Source organism: Cylas formicarius, unplaced genomic scaffold, assembly GCF_029955315.1.
Source record: "Cylas formicarius isolate icCylForm1 unplaced genomic scaffold, icCylForm1.1 PGA_scaffold_9__14_contigs__length_23061073, whole genome shotgun sequence".
In the NCBI taxonomy this organism is placed as follows: Eukaryota; Metazoa; Arthropoda; class Insecta; order Coleoptera; family Brentidae; genus Cylas; species Cylas formicarius.
In genome coordinates, this window is record NW_026844365.1 from 16,571,447 (window position 1) to 16,588,165 (window position 16,719).

Here is a 16,719-nt window from a genome sequence, read left to right on the forward strand (position 1 = left end):
TCAAGCATATACTTAGAGACATGTCAAATTTCGATTGATGGGATTTTTTTTGTTAACCTGACATTCTTTAAATTTTTCTATTTCTATTTCTAAATAAGGCCGAATCTCAAATTAACATTAAAAAATTTTTTTTTTAAGGTGAAGATTTTGATAAGTTCTGGTTAGTTTTGTTCAGTTTTATGGAATTGAGTTTGATTGAAAATTCGATATTTTAAAAAATCATTCCGTTTATTTAAAATAATAATAAGCCTGGAAAATCTACTGAAAACAATATGAATGTAAATTAAATATGCAATCCTCGAAGTAATCATTGTAACATGCTTAAATACTTTAAGATTCAATTCATCTACAAAACTTAAACATCATTAAAGATTTTAAGTAATTACACTTTAAAAAAAGATAAAAGAATTTTCATTAAAATAAAATTAACTTATAAAACACGCAATTTCAAATGAGCGAGGAACTTTTAAAATGGTCTACGTACATTTTTGTGAATGAAGAATATTGGTTCCTCGTTGAAAGTTAGGTAACTACTAAAAATTTTTTAAAAATCTTAAAATTATTCTAAAAGCGAATGTTGAAATAAATTAATTTTAATTTATTTCAACATTTTAATTAATTTTAAAATTTAAAGTTAATTAAAAAGAAAGCACCCTCGGTGTAACCACATAAATCGTTATACCCAAACGGAAAACAAAAATAAACTCTATAAAAAACGCGAAATTTTTATCTCGTTACCTTCATCGCATTCCTCTCAAACCCCTACCTGCGTCGCCGCTTTTGCCTCAATTAAAGTACAGAGCCCAGGTAGAGGAAACAAAATATGAACACCTAACCTCACTCTCCCAACCACTTTATTGTTTACCGATTTCTAATTGCAACATTTTTGAAAACGTATACTCCATTTTAAACCGTTAATGTCGTTTTCACGAAGAAATTTAACTTACGCCGTGATTTTGGATCCCTGTGAGCAGGCGTCTCTGGCGTCCCATGACCCCACGAAAATGTCAACCGCAGAAAAACGAATAAAAAGGTGACTTACCTGCACAAAATGACTCGAATAACAGTCCTGAAAAGAAACCACTTGTTTCACAAAACTTTAGATTCGAGAACGACGCGAGGACAACAAAAAAATCGCGGAAAATCAACCAAAAACAGCTTTTGAAGCAACAAACTTGTGTGGGCGATCTCAAAACAGGTGGCTGTGACTTTGCGTCGTGGCGGAGAACGCCGCAAATAGCGGCGCTTGCGTCGCGATGCCCAACACTTGTTGGGCTCTGTCAGAAAGACGCCCAACCGTGCTGTGATTTTCCAAATTTGGTTTCCATTTTTCAAAACAAAAATGCCGGCTAAATGACGTACGAGTTTCATGTACACAAAAACCACGTGTACCACGACAGCAAAAGCATGCGTTTGTTATGTAAACAACAATAGAAATTTGAAAATTTCATCTAGGATGGCATGTGTAGGAAACTATCGTTCAAAATTTTTGTCTCGACGACGGCTAACTACTCCCCAACAGATGGCGCTGTGAGAGTGGATTTTGTTTATACAACAAATTGAATTTGAATTGAATTTTGAATTGCCATAAAAATTATTAGTTTTTGAAATAGTTGTTGCTTAAATACATTACCTACAACATTTATTATTATAATTAATTCGTCTCACAGCCGGGAGATTGAATCCATCATCCAAAATTCAATTGCCCTAAAAACGTTTCTGTGCAGTCTTTATTTAAATTTGTGTTACAGCTATATAAATTTAATATAAAATGTAGATTTTAAATAACGAAAACCAGTTTCTTTTAATAAAACGTAAATATATCATAATTTACTGTTTTGGGAATGCCACTTGGTAAGGTTTTATGGCGATTGAACAGATTTACTGCCTGATTTAGAAATTAAACTCAATACTAAAAGTATGTTAAATTTTTCTTGTTTGTCGAGCACTAATCGCTTTATTTAGTTTTTTATTGCCCCCCTAAGAAATCTCTATCAAAGCAACAAAGTTAATTAAATTTACTTTATTTCCACCCAAGTACAAAAAGTGTTAGAATAATTTAAAAAATACATAAATACTTTTAATAGTTAACAAAATTTTTATATACAGCTAATGTTTCATGAAAATGCTAGGTTAGTATATAAAAAAATGCAATACCGATCCCAAAATTACTTTTTTATTGCTCATCTTTATCTTTAGCACCATGTTTCAAAATACGGGTAAATTCAATATAATCGAACATTCCGTTTTTAATTGGCGCTTCTCTGTACATTTCATCAACTTCATCGTCCGTGAAACGATCACCCATAGTTGTCAACAATTCCCTCAGTCTTTCTTCATTAATAACACCATTATTATCCTCATCAAAACAGCCGAATGCATTTTTGATTACATCTTCCGGATCAGTACCCTGGAGACGTTCACCAAATAAAGTTAAAAACATGGTAAAGTTTATTGGGCCCGGCGCTTCGTTCATCATACCATCTAAATAATCATCAGCTGGATTTTTGCCTAAAATTTATTCACTACCTAGGAAGGGACGAACACATTTTAGTCACAACTTACCTAGAGATGCCAGCATGTCATGCAAATCCTCTTTGTCAACAAAACCGTCATGGTTTTGATCAATCATATTAAAAGCCTCCTTAAACTCTGCAATTTGAGCCTGATCAAACATGGCAAATACATTGGAAGTGGCCCTTTGCGCTCTTTTCTTTGTGGTACCACGGCGGCTCACAGTTTTTCTGGAAGACATTCTGCAAAACGATCTGCAAATGACTAAAAAGTCACAGTGTTAGCTTGCAACCGTAGTGATAAGAGTAAAACAATGACAAATCGCAAAGGAATTTTAGGAACATCTTAACGATAACTACTAATTGAGCTTCCTACATTCCCCACAATAAATCGCTTAACACATCACCGTGAAAACTTACCTGTAACTAATATGAAAGAATAATTACTAGGGCAAGAATGTTTACGTTCGCAATAAATTCAATAATTCCAGTGTCTAAAACAATGCACATCGACTCACATCCAGAACAAATGACAGAATTTCTAGGAAACTTTTGGGTTTTTCTGTTGGCACATCGCCACACCTAAACGAGGCGGCCAATCACAGAACCGATCAATTCGAGCGCTCTAATTTGAAATTCGGGCATTCTAATTTTAACTGCAGTTATTGGCCTTTTCTGCATTTCCTGTCATTGTTTACGCAAATCAGGTTACCACTATACGTTAATTGACTAATCACCAATGGTAAAAAGTTGGTCATACGGAACAGTTTTAAACAGCTGTTGTTTAACATATGTCTCTTACGTTATTTACTCGGCATAACCAGGTCACTTTCAAGAATACCATAAAAGGAAATGATCGCAACAGTTGTTAATATTAGCCCACACTAATACCGATGTTTGTTGTTTTGTAGATTATTTTTCGCCATTTATAGATAAATCAGAATTTATTTCAAGAAAAACAAAATCCTGTTTTTATCCAGTGCAACTTCAGTTATCGGCGGATTCGCCGGAGTTGCCAAAATTAAACAATATTGCAGTAGATTTGGCATATTAATAGATGCAAAAAACTTAAAATTTACATATTTGAATTAAAATTATTGACGATTTTAGTAATTAAGTTTATAAGTTATAGTTCCCTTTACTTTAAGGTTTCGGGAGGTTGTGGAAATTTTGAAAATGCTTTTTTCAAAAAATATTAAAATGGTATTTATTTAAAATAGAATATCGGTGACAATTAAGCATTTTCCAAAATTTTGTATATGGTTTAGATCATGAAAGTGAGTGTAGAATTCAAAAAATTCATAGCCAATATGACCACATTTATAATTTTTGTAAACAGATTGGGTGGCTTACAATGGAGTCTCGTAACATTTCTGCACTTTTTTATTATTATTGTTATAATTATTATAATTTACAAAAATGTTTTTCAAACTAAGCTTTCCAAATATTCTCAATAACTAAATTGATTTACAATGGCAGTACCTTTTGGAATATACTTAAAGTTCGACCCCCTAGCCCACATTCTTTAAAATAAAAGGCTGTATTTGAGTCCCTGGTGCCACCTGTGGTTACGTCATCCAAATAAAGGGAAAAAAGCACTTTAGTTTTGTTTAAAACCATATTCCCAAAATTTCAAGTTGACATCCAAATTGTTACTTATTTATTACTTAGGCAAAGTTTTATTTGCTTATTCAGTAAAAATACATTATTTTATGCACAACTTTATTATAAAAATATTATATACAATGAGTCATTCTCGCGAAAAAATCACACGTGTCTAGATGCATACCTAATTACAGATTCCTACACTATACAATAATTTACAAATCTAGGTAACTTAGATAAAACGAAAGATACGGTAATGTTTTTTTGGTTCTTCGATCCGTATATTCCGAGTACTTCAGCCTATACGAATATCAAATTGAAACATATTTGTTAAAGCCTCTGCTTTTTCCTTGGTTAGAAGTACCTAACATTATATTCCATTTCTTAAGGCAGTGTCATCCAACATTTTCATTTAAACTTGCTACAAAAGGAATATCGCAGTTTTGCAGGAAGGGTCACCATTAAGTGCAAGAAATTTAAATTTTTTCTATTTTCTATTGAAATTTTTGATTAAATAAATGATGATTTTTGAAAACAATTGTTTTTTATACCGTGGACGGCAAAGAATCAAACTTTTTAATGTATTTTTTTGCCGAGGGTCCAAAAACTTAAAGAAGCATTAAATTTATGACATCTCTATTTTTTTTAGTTATCTGTTTTAGGCAAACAAAGAAGGAAAAAATTATATTATAATTAGAACCAGTTTTAACCAGTGGTATAAACTGAACCATTATTTTTGATTTCCAAAGCCGTCTTGATACCCCAGTGTTATTAAATTTCCCATTTTTTCGTATATTATCACAGAATATTATCTTCGCTCTGCGTGCGCTTGATTTTAAAAAGAATTTCGTTGTTGTTTAGGTCCTCCTTCGTTCATAAGATAATTTTAAAACGACAAACTTAATTTAAATAGACAGTCAAACGTCTAACCGTCTAATTCAGTCGCGTCAAATTGGTTGAAAGTCTTTGTCACGGTCGAGTGCCGATCCTACCGACTGTGCCCACTATCGAACAGAAACGCCGTTAACCGTCACAGCGCTGCCGTTCCTTCCGATCGGTTCGGGTTCGTAAGTCCCGCTATCGCTTTCATAAGGCGCGTCATACAAATTTTCCTCGTGGATGTTTTCGTAGATGTTGGTCTGTCCGTAACCGTTCCGATCGCTGAGCGTTGCGTAGCTCATGACAGCCGCGTTGCGATCTTCTTTTCTCTCGGCTCCTTCCACGTTCTCGGTGTTCTTGACGGCCACCGGTTTCCTCCTACAATTATAAATATAAATAGCATGGCAGTTACTCCAAATCTAATTTTATAAATAACGTTGTCTCAGTTATCTCGGGAGTCAGATCCAGTGCTGCCAACTGGCCAACAACACTCCCAATTGTTAATCAACTTTTTAATTTATGTATAGAAAACTGTATGTTTCCTCCTCAGTGGAAGATTGCAGATATTATACCGTTTTCAGATATTATAACGGTAATATGCCAGAAATCTCCAAAGTGAAACTGACGAGGAAGAATGATACTTTCCGCGCGATGCATTGGTGTGTAACTAGGTGTTTTACAGAAGGGAGTAGAAAAAAGTATTTTATGGGTAATGCATTGAGTTTTTGCTAATTAATTTACAAATATCTACAACCGTTGTTGTAGGAAGTTCAAAATTTTATTTTTAAATTCAATTTTAACAATTGTTTCATCATCTAAGGGGCTTACCAATAGACCTACATCAAAGATTCTTCATTGAAGGTCGAAAAGTAGGTATCAAAAAGCTCTTAATAGACCCGATTGTTGAGCTTTTTTAGAATATTAAATAACACGCCTAGTGAAGAAGGTGGTGTTTGGAATACGTTTTATTATTATGACATTTTTTGTTACTTTTAATGAATATTGACAACCAAATGAGGAAAAACTCACATTAATTGCAGTTAACTCTTAACTAACTGCTGCTAACTGTTGGGCAACCGTAACTGTACTCTTTTCTAATAATTCCGACTCTATGTCACAGATTGAAGAAATACTGAACAGAATCATCTGCTTACTAATTTATTTTCCTTTATTGTCGAAAAAGATGATACAGAATTACACAAACAACATCGAAAACGCGGATTAAAATAATTGAAGCTATTAAAGAATAGCAAAGTACTTCATGGGTTATTCTAGCCATTTAAAAAAGTGCAGCTATGAGCTGGAAGTTCTGTTGAGTCTTTCGATTATTTTTTTACGACTTAGGGTTTAATCTAGTCGAAATCCCAAAAACTAGACATTACACTACATTAACCTTTAATTTTTGACCAGTTCATACTTCAGTTTTATCAGAAATCAGCCTTGAGTTATGCATTTCACACCATTAAGCTCAGTTATACGAAAATAGGTACAAACTTTAATGTGAAATTGCAGAAAATAACTCCCACTTCAATTCCGAGTGACTCAGGAAAGTGACTCAGGAAACTATTTTTTACTTTACTTCAGTCACATAGAATCTTGTAATTTGTTGAAGGAAAATTTAATAGCTTGCACTTTTATATTAAGAACTGCCTTTCAAAAAAAACATTGCTGTTAAGATTAGGGTTGCTTCATACTCACAATTTAAGATATATCACTCCCAGCAGTACCAGCAAGAACACCACAACTCCCGCTCCGATTCCAATGTGTGTGCCCAAATTGGACTCTTGTTGGGGTTCTTCCGCGGCAGCTGCAAACAGAACCATAGAAAAATTATAGAATGAAAAAGTATAGTACGGCCTCCGACCCACCTTCACATCTCGGCTGATCTCCCGACCATTGGCCGTTATCCATACATTTTCTGAGGTACGGACCGATCCTTTCGAAACCCGGAACGCAATGGTACTCGATGGCGCTGTTGTACGTGGTGCCGTTCATTACTATAACTCGCCCGTTGTCGGTGGTACCGGGATGACCGCAGTCAACAGCTAAAAGTGGGAACATTGATCAAGCGAACAGGAGAATTCCTTCTGCGCATGCTTACGCAAGCACGACGGCGCTGTTCCCGACCACAGGCCTTTCTTTAAGCATATTCTCGAGTTGTTGCCCTGCATGGTGTGCCCTCTGGGGCAATAATACTGGGCCACCCCTCCGACGCTGTGAGTGCTGACTTTGACTGAGACCGCGGCGAATGAGTCGGGCTCTTTACATTGAATTTCTAAAAAATCGAAATTAGATAGAATAGTTTTATTATAAATTATTTTAACACGAGTGATATCGGATATACAGGATGACGTAAAATATCTCTCTTATTTAGCAATTTATTATTCAACCTTATATAACAAGGGTTAGAAATTTAAATTTAACAACGGATACGCATTTAAATCCAATTTGTCATTGCGTAATATATTCGTAAAAATTGTTAATCTTCGTAGCCCGCTAAAAAGCCATTCATTTCATTCCTTTCGAATCATGAATTTTACAATAGATTTATCAATTTTACTAATAATACATTCTTTCAGAAACAGTCCGAATTGTAACATCAATAAGGAGTTAAATTGTTTAGGGGTTGATTGCGAACTTGGTATTAACGGTCATAACGACAATATCGTAAACAAACATGTTAATGTTAATAAAGTTTCAACTAACAACTAGCAGTAAATTGCAGTATCTTTCTTATATGTCTATGGTAAAATCAATTAAAAATAAAAAAGTAAATAGTATTTACAAGGGCAGAAAAAGGAAAAACAGTCATTGCTATCGAATCTCTAGAACATATTACACAAACCAAACAGTTTCTTGAACCAGACAAATACCAAAGTATACAATATGATCCTACCGAGTTATTTCAAAAACAAATCAAAACACTTTTTAATGAGAGCGAAAAATACCAAGAAATAATCATGAATCCTCAACCTCCAAAATTATATTCTTTAATGAAATTACTTAAAGAGGATATGCCAATAAGGCCTATAGCTTCATTGGTAAAAACACCAAAATTTCCAACAAAATTAATAAAAAATTTAGAATCATATTGCCTTTAAATCTTGCCATGTTATCAAAAATTCGTTCGAACCAATTGACAAGGTTAAAGATATTAAAATTTCTTCTAAGGCAATTCAAGTTTCATTTGACGTAAAAAATCCATTTTCCATCATTCCGCCAGTTGACGTAATAAACATAATAGACAATATTCTCACTCAAAGACAAGTAAACCCTATCATAAAACAAGATTTGTTAGATAGTTTAATAGTTTAGACCAAAATTATTTTGAATTAAATAGTGAATTTTATATTGCTAAAGAAGGATTAATTACAGGAAACCCACTTAGTCCAATACATGCAGAAATTTTCATGGACAATTTAGAAAATATCATACATAAACGTCCTCTGCCATAATAACTCAAATCACCCTTCACACACAAAATGGCTGACTTTTATGCTTTTATCCACAGACTACTCAATATAACACGTTCCACAGAAATTTTTGAAAAAGCATTAAATATTATAAAACAAATAGGTCTTAACAATGGTCACGATCTCTCTTTCATAGATAAGATTATAACCAAAAAGCAGTTTCAAATAACTCTGAACTCTGTTTATCTCATATCATATAAAGTAGCAAGAAAATTTCAAAACATCAATCTAAATTTGGTTTTGAGGTTGTTTTTAAAACTGAATTACAAAAAATTCAAAAATCCGGAGTCTACAAGTTGAAATGTGTCCAAATTTGTATCGGACAGGTAGAACATTTAAGAAACGCATTAACGAACATAAAAGGGCAAAAAAAGCAAAAAAAAATTGTTGTACATTAAATAAAAGAAATAAGAAAAACAAAAAACGGCAGTAAAAAAATGGAAATATTTCATTTCTCCATGTTTCCTGGTCCGGACTTAGATTGACGTTACATTTTTTCGTTTTAAGTAATGTACTTGAATTCATTCATGACTCTTTATTTCTACGCAGATGCAATTAAGATGCGAACTAATTCGATATTTCAAAGAAAATATATTCATTCGACCCACATCAGCGGTACCGACCAATCAATCGGTAAATTAAAACTAGACCCAAATAGACGTTATTAAAGCATTTGACGAATATGAATGTATGGATGTAGGGTAATAAATGAATGTTTTGACTACAAGATTGAATTTCGCTATAATAGATTTCCTTAAACATTGTAAAATTGCAAAACGGTTTACATTTCAGGAGTGGGATAAAATAGTTCATATTTATTAGACGCATCTCTTAAAAAAATGGTAGTATATGTGTGTGATTTTGTTGGTTCAAATTACTATTCTTTTGGAACAGTGATATGGACGAAGTATATAAATTATTGCACTCTTAGCATTAAAATGAATATCTACTACATCTATAAATAAACATAATTAATAAACATATTAACATTTTTGCGGGATGATACTTTAAAAACAAAAATAGGTGCGTGTCTAACGCAATAGATTGCAACTTTTTTATGACACGTAATTTCCCTAGTAATTCGCGTTCTTGATTTCGATCGTATATTTTGTATTTGATAATTTCTAATTCTATATTAACTTTTGGCGTAAAACTGATTGCGGCCCTTAGAATACGAGATCAGGTCACAAAGTAATTACAATCCTACAAAAATATTACTGCCGCTAAAAATTTCCATCTCTAAATATAGACACCTCGCAAAAAGAATTGAATTGGAATAGGATAGCCTAGCCCATGCTATGCATTATCTTGCATGATAATGAAGGTGTCTCCTATAAATGGTTGGAACGACATTATTTTTAGAACATCCCAAATGTTCTCTATTTTATATCTAAGTGTGGGCTGCTGATAGCCACTCCACTGGACACTGATGCCATTTAAGCAATCCAATATACCGGCTGATCTAAATTAAATTAAATTGATCACTTTGTTATGAGTAGAGATACGAAGTCCGTTATGTTAGCAAACTGATTACGATTTTGAAAGCAGAAAAACAATTGAATACAGGGTTTGGGAGAAAATGAGGAAAATGTATGCTTTTTAAATGGAACGCTCTTGATATTTTTTAGTGTAATGTTCACCAACAGACTCACTGCATCCCAAATAGCATTATGTCGCACTTTTGTTTATGTGTAAAAACTATGTATGGAATCTTTCGAAATAATAAAACCGTTTTTGCTAAACGAACGAGACCAAAAAATATTGCATATGACCTTTTTTATTGTGCTGATGATTTGCCAACGTTAGAAAAAATTAATTTTAAATTATTATGCCTTGCACTGGCTTGTGTGAAAATGAAAGCGTCTCCGTATAATTCTTCAATATTCTGAGAACGGTACTGAATACTACTTAAATGCAAATTTGAGAGTACTTTGTATCTCAAAAAAGAAATATCTTTAATGTTACTGCGAATTTCTATATCTAAAGATAATAAAGATATTCCGCATAGGGCAACGGATAATAATATAAATCAGAATAAAATCATCTGGTCGTAAAAAATATGCACGGTTTGAATATAAAAGTTGATTTTGCACAAATTACAATAATTTAAACATGGAGAAAGATGTTGAATTGAAAACTACTGTGAATGAACGAGAATCCGAAATTTGTGTGCAATCTCAGTTGACAACGATTTTACGCGTTTTAAAATTATGAATATCTTTAAAAATACGTGCAACTTTTAAATTTATCTTTTCCCCAATTAATATTTTCAGCATTTTTGGTAAACAAATCTTCTTATTTTTATGTATAGTGTCACCTAGTACTCTTTGGCGGATAAGCTGTCACCGACCGTGATAAGCGGGGATTCGATTTTATCAGTTTTAAACTCACCTCTACACGCGGGCGTATCCGAACTCCAAGTGCCATTTTCCAGGCACAACCTTCTCGAGACGCCGTCCAATTCAAAATTGGGATCGCAGGAGTAGAGCGCCAAAGCTCCGTAATACGTAGCGTTAGATGGCAAGGTGACGACACCGTTTGATACTTTCTCAGGATTCCTGCAGTCGACGTCTGTAATTAATTAACAAAAAACGGGATTATCAGAAGGTTCGAGATCTCTTGAGTCCAAATTACCAATACAAACCCATTGTGCAAAAAATATCATTTTTTGAAACTATTAATTACAATAAAATGAAAATAACTTTCTTCAGGGGTGGAGCTATCTATGTTTGTAAGAGAAATATTACTAGCAGAAATATGTAATAGCGAGCGGCAAACCACAGAAAGAAGGGTGTACAACTGCAAATACTTATAATTCCACCGAATAAAAAGTGAAAAAAACACTATGTATATATATATATATATATATATATATATATATATATATATATATATATATATATATATATATATATATATATATATATATATATATATATATATATATCATCAATATAATATATATAATAATAAAATATAAGTAAACAAAATCTTTTAGAAACCTATTTAAAACTAGCACATGTTTGTTTCATGGTGGTCACATTGATCACAAATATAACAAACATAACTGCTTAGATATTCCAGCGATATTTTGTTCAAGACTTTAGTAAAACTAGTTTACGACAAATGGACATTATTGAATAATAATGTTCATTTTCTCGTACAAATGAAAGCAATTCCGAGCACTAATATTTTCGAATAGAAGTAGAAATTAAAATAGAATTAAATTAAAATTGTGTACTTTTAATGCATCTGTCTCCGCGCTAAATATCTCAAGCCGTTTCGCAAATATCAATAAATTTCCATAACAGTTTTGGTCATATTATAAGCCAAAATCTCGGTTACTTTTTATGGTCTATTTCTCTTGAATGTGTAATACCGGCCGATAGCGGCCAAATTACATACGAGCAGACTGTTTCCTAATTAAGAGAATAGAGTCAGTGTCCAGAAATGTGATAAATATTCTGTTAGAAAACATACACTACTTAAACCATTAAAAAAAATTAGTTAGGTTTTTGCTTAAAAAACGAAAACAAATGGTTTCGATTAAAAAACGAAAACAAATGGTTTCGAAACTGATTTTTATTACAAGCGAAACTATTAGTCAGTAGCAGTCCATAATAAATTTAGTCCCGAATCATTCCGTGAAAATATCATATTTTTGAGGAACGCCACTGGTAATAACAATAATTATCGTACAGTTAAAATTGAATTACAGCTGTATATAAAAATTTAGAATAGACCATCTGTATATATCTATTAGAATTAAAACATCTACGGTGGGATTCAGAAATGGCCTAGTCACATAAGCATTATTTAGAATTCAAGTATTGATCCACAGAGCTCGAAACTTTTGAAAAGCCATTTGACAAAGTCCGATATAAAAAGCTCATCAGGAATAAAAGATACAGACATAAGTATGATTGCCAACTTATATAGTCAACATCTACTTCAATGAAGCTGTGACTAAATGTAAAGATGGAATACTGATTAACGGAGAGAGGTTAAATAATCTCAGATATGCGGATGATACAGTCCTGATATAAAACAGCGCAGGATCGTAAATATGTGCGAAGAATATTACCAAAAATCCAAACACCAAAACAATCTTCAAGTAAAAAAACACTAAGCTCGAAAAAGTAGAAACATTTCCGTATCTTGGTTGTAGATTGAGCGAAAGATGGGATCATTCTCGGGAAATTATTAGTCGAATAGAAAAAGCACGCTCAGCATTCAACCGCTTCAAAAATATTCTCTGTAACTAAACCTTAATTTCTAAATTCATGTTCGCTGTAATGTCCTTTAGTTCTGAGATGTTTTGAGGAATGACCAACTTATGACACAGGGAAAACAAGATTGCTTCCGAAAAATCGTCTCTGTTCGGGGCAAGTTCTTAGCGAATCAACGAATCAGCTTTGTATTTTGAAAAGAAACTGCTTCGCAGTCTTGTCCTAGAGAGAGACATCGGGCTTCTACGGACCAGTATGGAACTTTCGCAAAATCGATGTAATTTTATTGTGTATGCTTCCTGTATAAAGTGACTTTCACATCTCGCCGAACTTCAAAGTGGCGGTCAACTTTGATAAAAGTAATAGTTTACACAAATAATAGCGATTTCAAATGATATTTGTTCAAATATCTCGCGCACCCTGTATAATAGACGAAACTTGAAACTCTCTCTCAAATCCTGTATGATAGACGAAACCTGAAACTCTCCCTCTTCAAAATTTATGATACTGTTTGGATCAATTTTTTACAAATTTTATAGTCTCTCATTAATGGCTAATAATTTACAAACGAAAACGGCAATTTTCAGGGTCTTTTAGATATTTTTACCCATAATCGACACACCCTGTACATAATTCAAAAAATTCAGAAAATGAAGATTATAGCCCTTGCTCTCTCACGTTCCCTGGTTCAAAAATTTTTCCAAAATAGTAAATGGTTTTTTCTGAAACCATGCAATGCGCCGTAATAATCAATGACGTCATCGCGTCTTGACTGAACTCAAGGTATAGTGATTTTCATATGGATTTTTTCAAATATCTAGAGCAGCGGATGTAATAGACGAAAACCGTGAATACAAAAATTGTAGCTCTTGATGCGGCCTATGACACTGTTTAAACAGATGGCTATATTTTTTACGATTTTTGATTCGAGATTAATAATTTACTCGGGAAAAGAACAATTTTCTTGGTCTTTTAGATTTTTGTCTATAATTCGAAAACCCTGTATATAATCGAAAAATGTCTGATATAAGTGTTATAGCCCTGAATCTTCCGCGTCTCCAGGTTAGAAAATTTTGACGATCCGGTGAATGGTTAGGGAGAAAAGCTTTTTTTTTGGAAGCCAAAATAACAAAAAAAATAAAATTTGAAAAAATATATTTGGTGAAAGTTGATAGCACCCAATTTCTGCTGTTTAAATGTGGGCATGAACTTTTACTTCTCTGCTAAATTTGAAGTCGATATCTGCAAATTTAGGACACTTGACTCATTTCTTTTATAGCACGGTATATCTGAAATACCCTTTACAATAGGTGAAAACCTTAAATAGAGAAATTTTATTTGTCTATACGGGCTATATCGTCGTATAAAAGACATCTGAAACACAGTATTTTAGTTAAAGCCAATTTTCGCTAACGGTTTTCGAGAAATGATTTTTTGTTAGACCTTTGCAAACGCGATTTTTGATTTTTTTAAAATACTTCCCGACCCCAACCCCCTCAATTTCCGTTAGGGGACCAATCGCTATTCGCCTGCCAAATTTGAAGTCGATAGCTTCAATTTTCGGACACTTTTCATGTTTCATAGCAATGTTCAGAAAACAGTCGAAAAAAAAAAAAAAAGATGGACGCCGAAGCTTGACCGCAGCCACTTTTACACATCTTATGCACCCCGCGTACGTTAAAAAAGGAAGAAAATTTGAAGCGTGTAGCTCAAACCATTCGGAAGTTATCGTCGAAAAACCCTGGAATATAATCGGCACTAAACGAAAAAGAAGGTATTACATGCAATATTAAAGAATGGCAATTGATTCACCATTCATAATTACTTGATTATGTTGGTTGCAGACTTCTAGGAGTGTCGTGAGTATAATCCACTTGATATTAAATTATAATTTTTTCTATTTTTTTTATGTTATGTCTCCATTAGGTTTTTTTTTTCTTTCTGCGAATTTGTTTTATTAGTTACTACGTATTGTAAATAGTAACGAATAGTAATAGACACGAATTTGCGGACAAGGAAAAAAATAACTTACAGACACACTGGGGCACGGCCCCGCTCCACGAGCCGTTATCTTCGCAAGTGCTCAGGGGTTCGCCAATCACCTTGTAACCCCTCTCGCAACGGTATTTGGCTAGGGCGCCGATTTTGTAGGACGTCGCCCCGACGTTCGAAGTTTCCGCCGTCCTGATCAGTGTTCTACCATACATCCTATCGTTCCCTGTGACGGAAAGAATGCTGTGCTCGGCCAAGATCGGTTCGGGACATCTTATTTCTGAAATAATGAATCAATATAAATTAATATTCATTAAATACATTCAATAAATGAATACGTTTTTTTTGTTTTTTTAACATTTCCTTATAATTTTTGTTTCATATTTTTATTTTATTTCTTTTTTCTTTCCGTTGTTGTTTCTTTTATAATTAAGAGATTCTTGTAATTAAAGTTAAGTTGTATGTCTTTATAAGCAGCAAAGAATAATAAACATAAATATTTATAATAAAATCGTTAAAAATAATTAAATACTGCAATAAAAAGGTCGGTCCACAGTTAATCTCGCAGATCATTTTTTTATTAGGGGAAAAATCTATAAAAGAGATTTTTTTTTGATTATTTAGTCATTTTTCAAAAGTTGACTTATTAAGGAAGATAACGATAACAATTAAAAAGGTCTGGCCAGTGACAAGAAAATTAAAATTTATAATTTAATAAGCTTCTTCAACCAATAACGTGGTTCTAATGGGTTGAAAATAGTTTTTTCTAGTGTTTTTGATATAATTATCTAAAAACATAATTCAGCAATTAAAGTAAACATACGTTATTCCTAGCATTTTTTTTCTGATTGAGCAATTGGAAAACCACTAATGGGCTAATTGAAAATCATTTCAGATATAAAGAATGCCGAATTTTAGAAGATCAATCGACATTCGATATTGCCCGTTTTTCGGCTAACTCTTTAGACATCGCCATTAATCAGCAAGCGAGGACAGGTGCCCAAACACAAATCTGATAAGTTGTAAATGTAAATACAAAAAAAAATGAAGCAAATGTGCTCTGAAAAAACATGGTTTTGAAGCGTTCCGAATTTTTGTATAACGAAAGTATTTTTCTACTATTTTTTTTACAAAATATTACCCTATCTCATCTTGTTTGACCCGCTATGTATAGGTACTCTTGTAACGTCCTAAATAGAGACCTGAAACTTTGGAAAAAGTTCGACAATATATTAACTAAAGATCTAAAGCCCCTTAAATTTACACTCTTGTTAATGACAATCTTTACAAACGTACCTTCGCATTTAGGGGCGTAGTCGCTCCATTGCCCATTTTCCATGCAGTACCTCCTCGATATACCGTTGATTCGGTAGTTCTTGGTACAGGCGTAGACAATTTCGCTCCCCAGATAGGTGGTGCCGTTGGTATACTTGACTTCGCCGTACAACATCGGGGGAACTTTCCCGCAGTCGATGTCTGCAAAACCACCATGCAAAAATCCACGCGAGTTAAATTTTACCGACCTCACATTCGCATGTGGGCGTGGCCCCGGACCACTCTCCGTTTCGTTGACACACGTGGGACGCCTCGCCCCTTAAAATGTGACCCACCTCGCAGTGGTATTCTATCGCGGAGTGCACGTTGAAGTCGATACCCACCACGTAGCTGCCTCCAGGAACGTCCGGCTCATCGCACGTTATCACTATCGAATATGCAATGTTGCCAACTGATTAACTAGCTGAATTGACCACTTACGTTCGCAGAATGGTGCGTCCCCCGACCATTTCCCTTCCCTCGTACATTTCTGAACTTGCTGGCCGTCCAGCCAATAATCCCCATCGCAAGAGTACTCGACGATACTCTCCACTGTGGTGGTACCGTTCCTCAACTCGTACCTGCCGAAGTCTATGTTCGGAGGTGCTCCACAATCGACGTATTTACACGTGGGCGCTTTTCCCGACCATTCGCCGCCCAGACCGCAAGAGAGCACCTGCAATGCATCACGTGATACCAATCTACCTCCACTGA

At 33.8% G+C, this 16,719-nt stretch overlaps 3 protein-coding genes across 3 annotated transcripts in view; all 3 read right to left on the reverse strand.

The window, feature by feature from the left end:
- The window catches only part of LOC132706942 (uncharacterized), a 238,400-nt gene extending 237,029 nt beyond the window's left edge, over window positions 1-1,371 (reverse strand). Inside the window, exons 1-2 of the mRNA XM_060678540.1 lie at window positions 1,363-1,371; window positions 1,043-1,277 (exon numbers count right to left, since the gene is read on the reverse strand). Of these exons, the coding sequence (XP_060534523.1) occupies window positions 1,043-1,277; window positions 1,363-1,371 (244 nt within the window). The remainder of the gene's footprint in view (window positions 1-1,042; window positions 1,278-1,362) is intronic.
- Window positions 1,372-2,160: 789 nt separating this feature from the next.
- Window positions 2,161-3,078, reverse strand: LOC132707343 (myosin regulatory light chain sqh). Its single transcript, XM_060679156.1, has 3 exons — window positions 2,934-3,078; window positions 2,566-2,778; window positions 2,161-2,511 (listed from the first exon to the last, which is right to left on the reverse strand). Exons 2-3 carry the CDS (start codon window positions 2,753-2,755, stop codon window positions 2,177-2,179), a joined length of 525 nt encoding a protein of 174 aa, XP_060535139.1. The 5' UTR covers window positions 2,756-2,778; window positions 2,934-3,078; the 3' UTR covers window positions 2,161-2,176.
- A 1,154-nt stretch (window positions 3,079-4,232) lies between these two features.
- LOC132707597 (sushi, von Willebrand factor type A, EGF and pentraxin domain-containing protein 1) overlaps window positions 4,233-16,719 on the reverse strand; it is a 74,180-nt gene continuing 61,693 nt past the window's right edge. The window contains exons 9-17 of the mRNA XM_060679504.1: window positions 16,447-16,681; window positions 16,220-16,393; window positions 15,988-16,167; window positions 14,732-14,971; window positions 10,862-11,041; window positions 7,099-7,272; window positions 6,866-7,042; window positions 6,696-6,804; window positions 4,233-5,375 (exon numbers count right to left, since the gene is read on the reverse strand). Coding sequence (XP_060535487.1) covers window positions 5,123-5,375; window positions 6,696-6,804; window positions 6,866-7,042; window positions 7,099-7,272; window positions 10,862-11,041; window positions 14,732-14,971; window positions 15,988-16,167; window positions 16,220-16,393; window positions 16,447-16,681 — 1,722 coding nt within the window. The 3' untranslated portion in view covers window positions 4,233-5,122. The remainder of the gene's footprint in view (window positions 5,376-6,695; window positions 6,805-6,865; window positions 7,043-7,098; window positions 7,273-10,861; window positions 11,042-14,731; window positions 14,972-15,987; window positions 16,168-16,219; window positions 16,394-16,446; window positions 16,682-16,719) is intronic.

What these genes read in the sequence shown, in the direction of transcription:
- LOC132707343 (XM_060679156.1), bottom strand. Translation starts at nt 2,755, where the DNA reads ATGTCTTCCAGAAAAACTGTGAGCCGCCGTGGTACCACAAAGAAAAGA. An exon ending in TGACATGCTGGCATCTCTAG is followed by an intron (nt 2,512 to 2,565) that starts GTAAGTTGTGAC and finishes AATAAATTTTAG; the next exon opens with GCAAAAATCCAGCTGATGAT.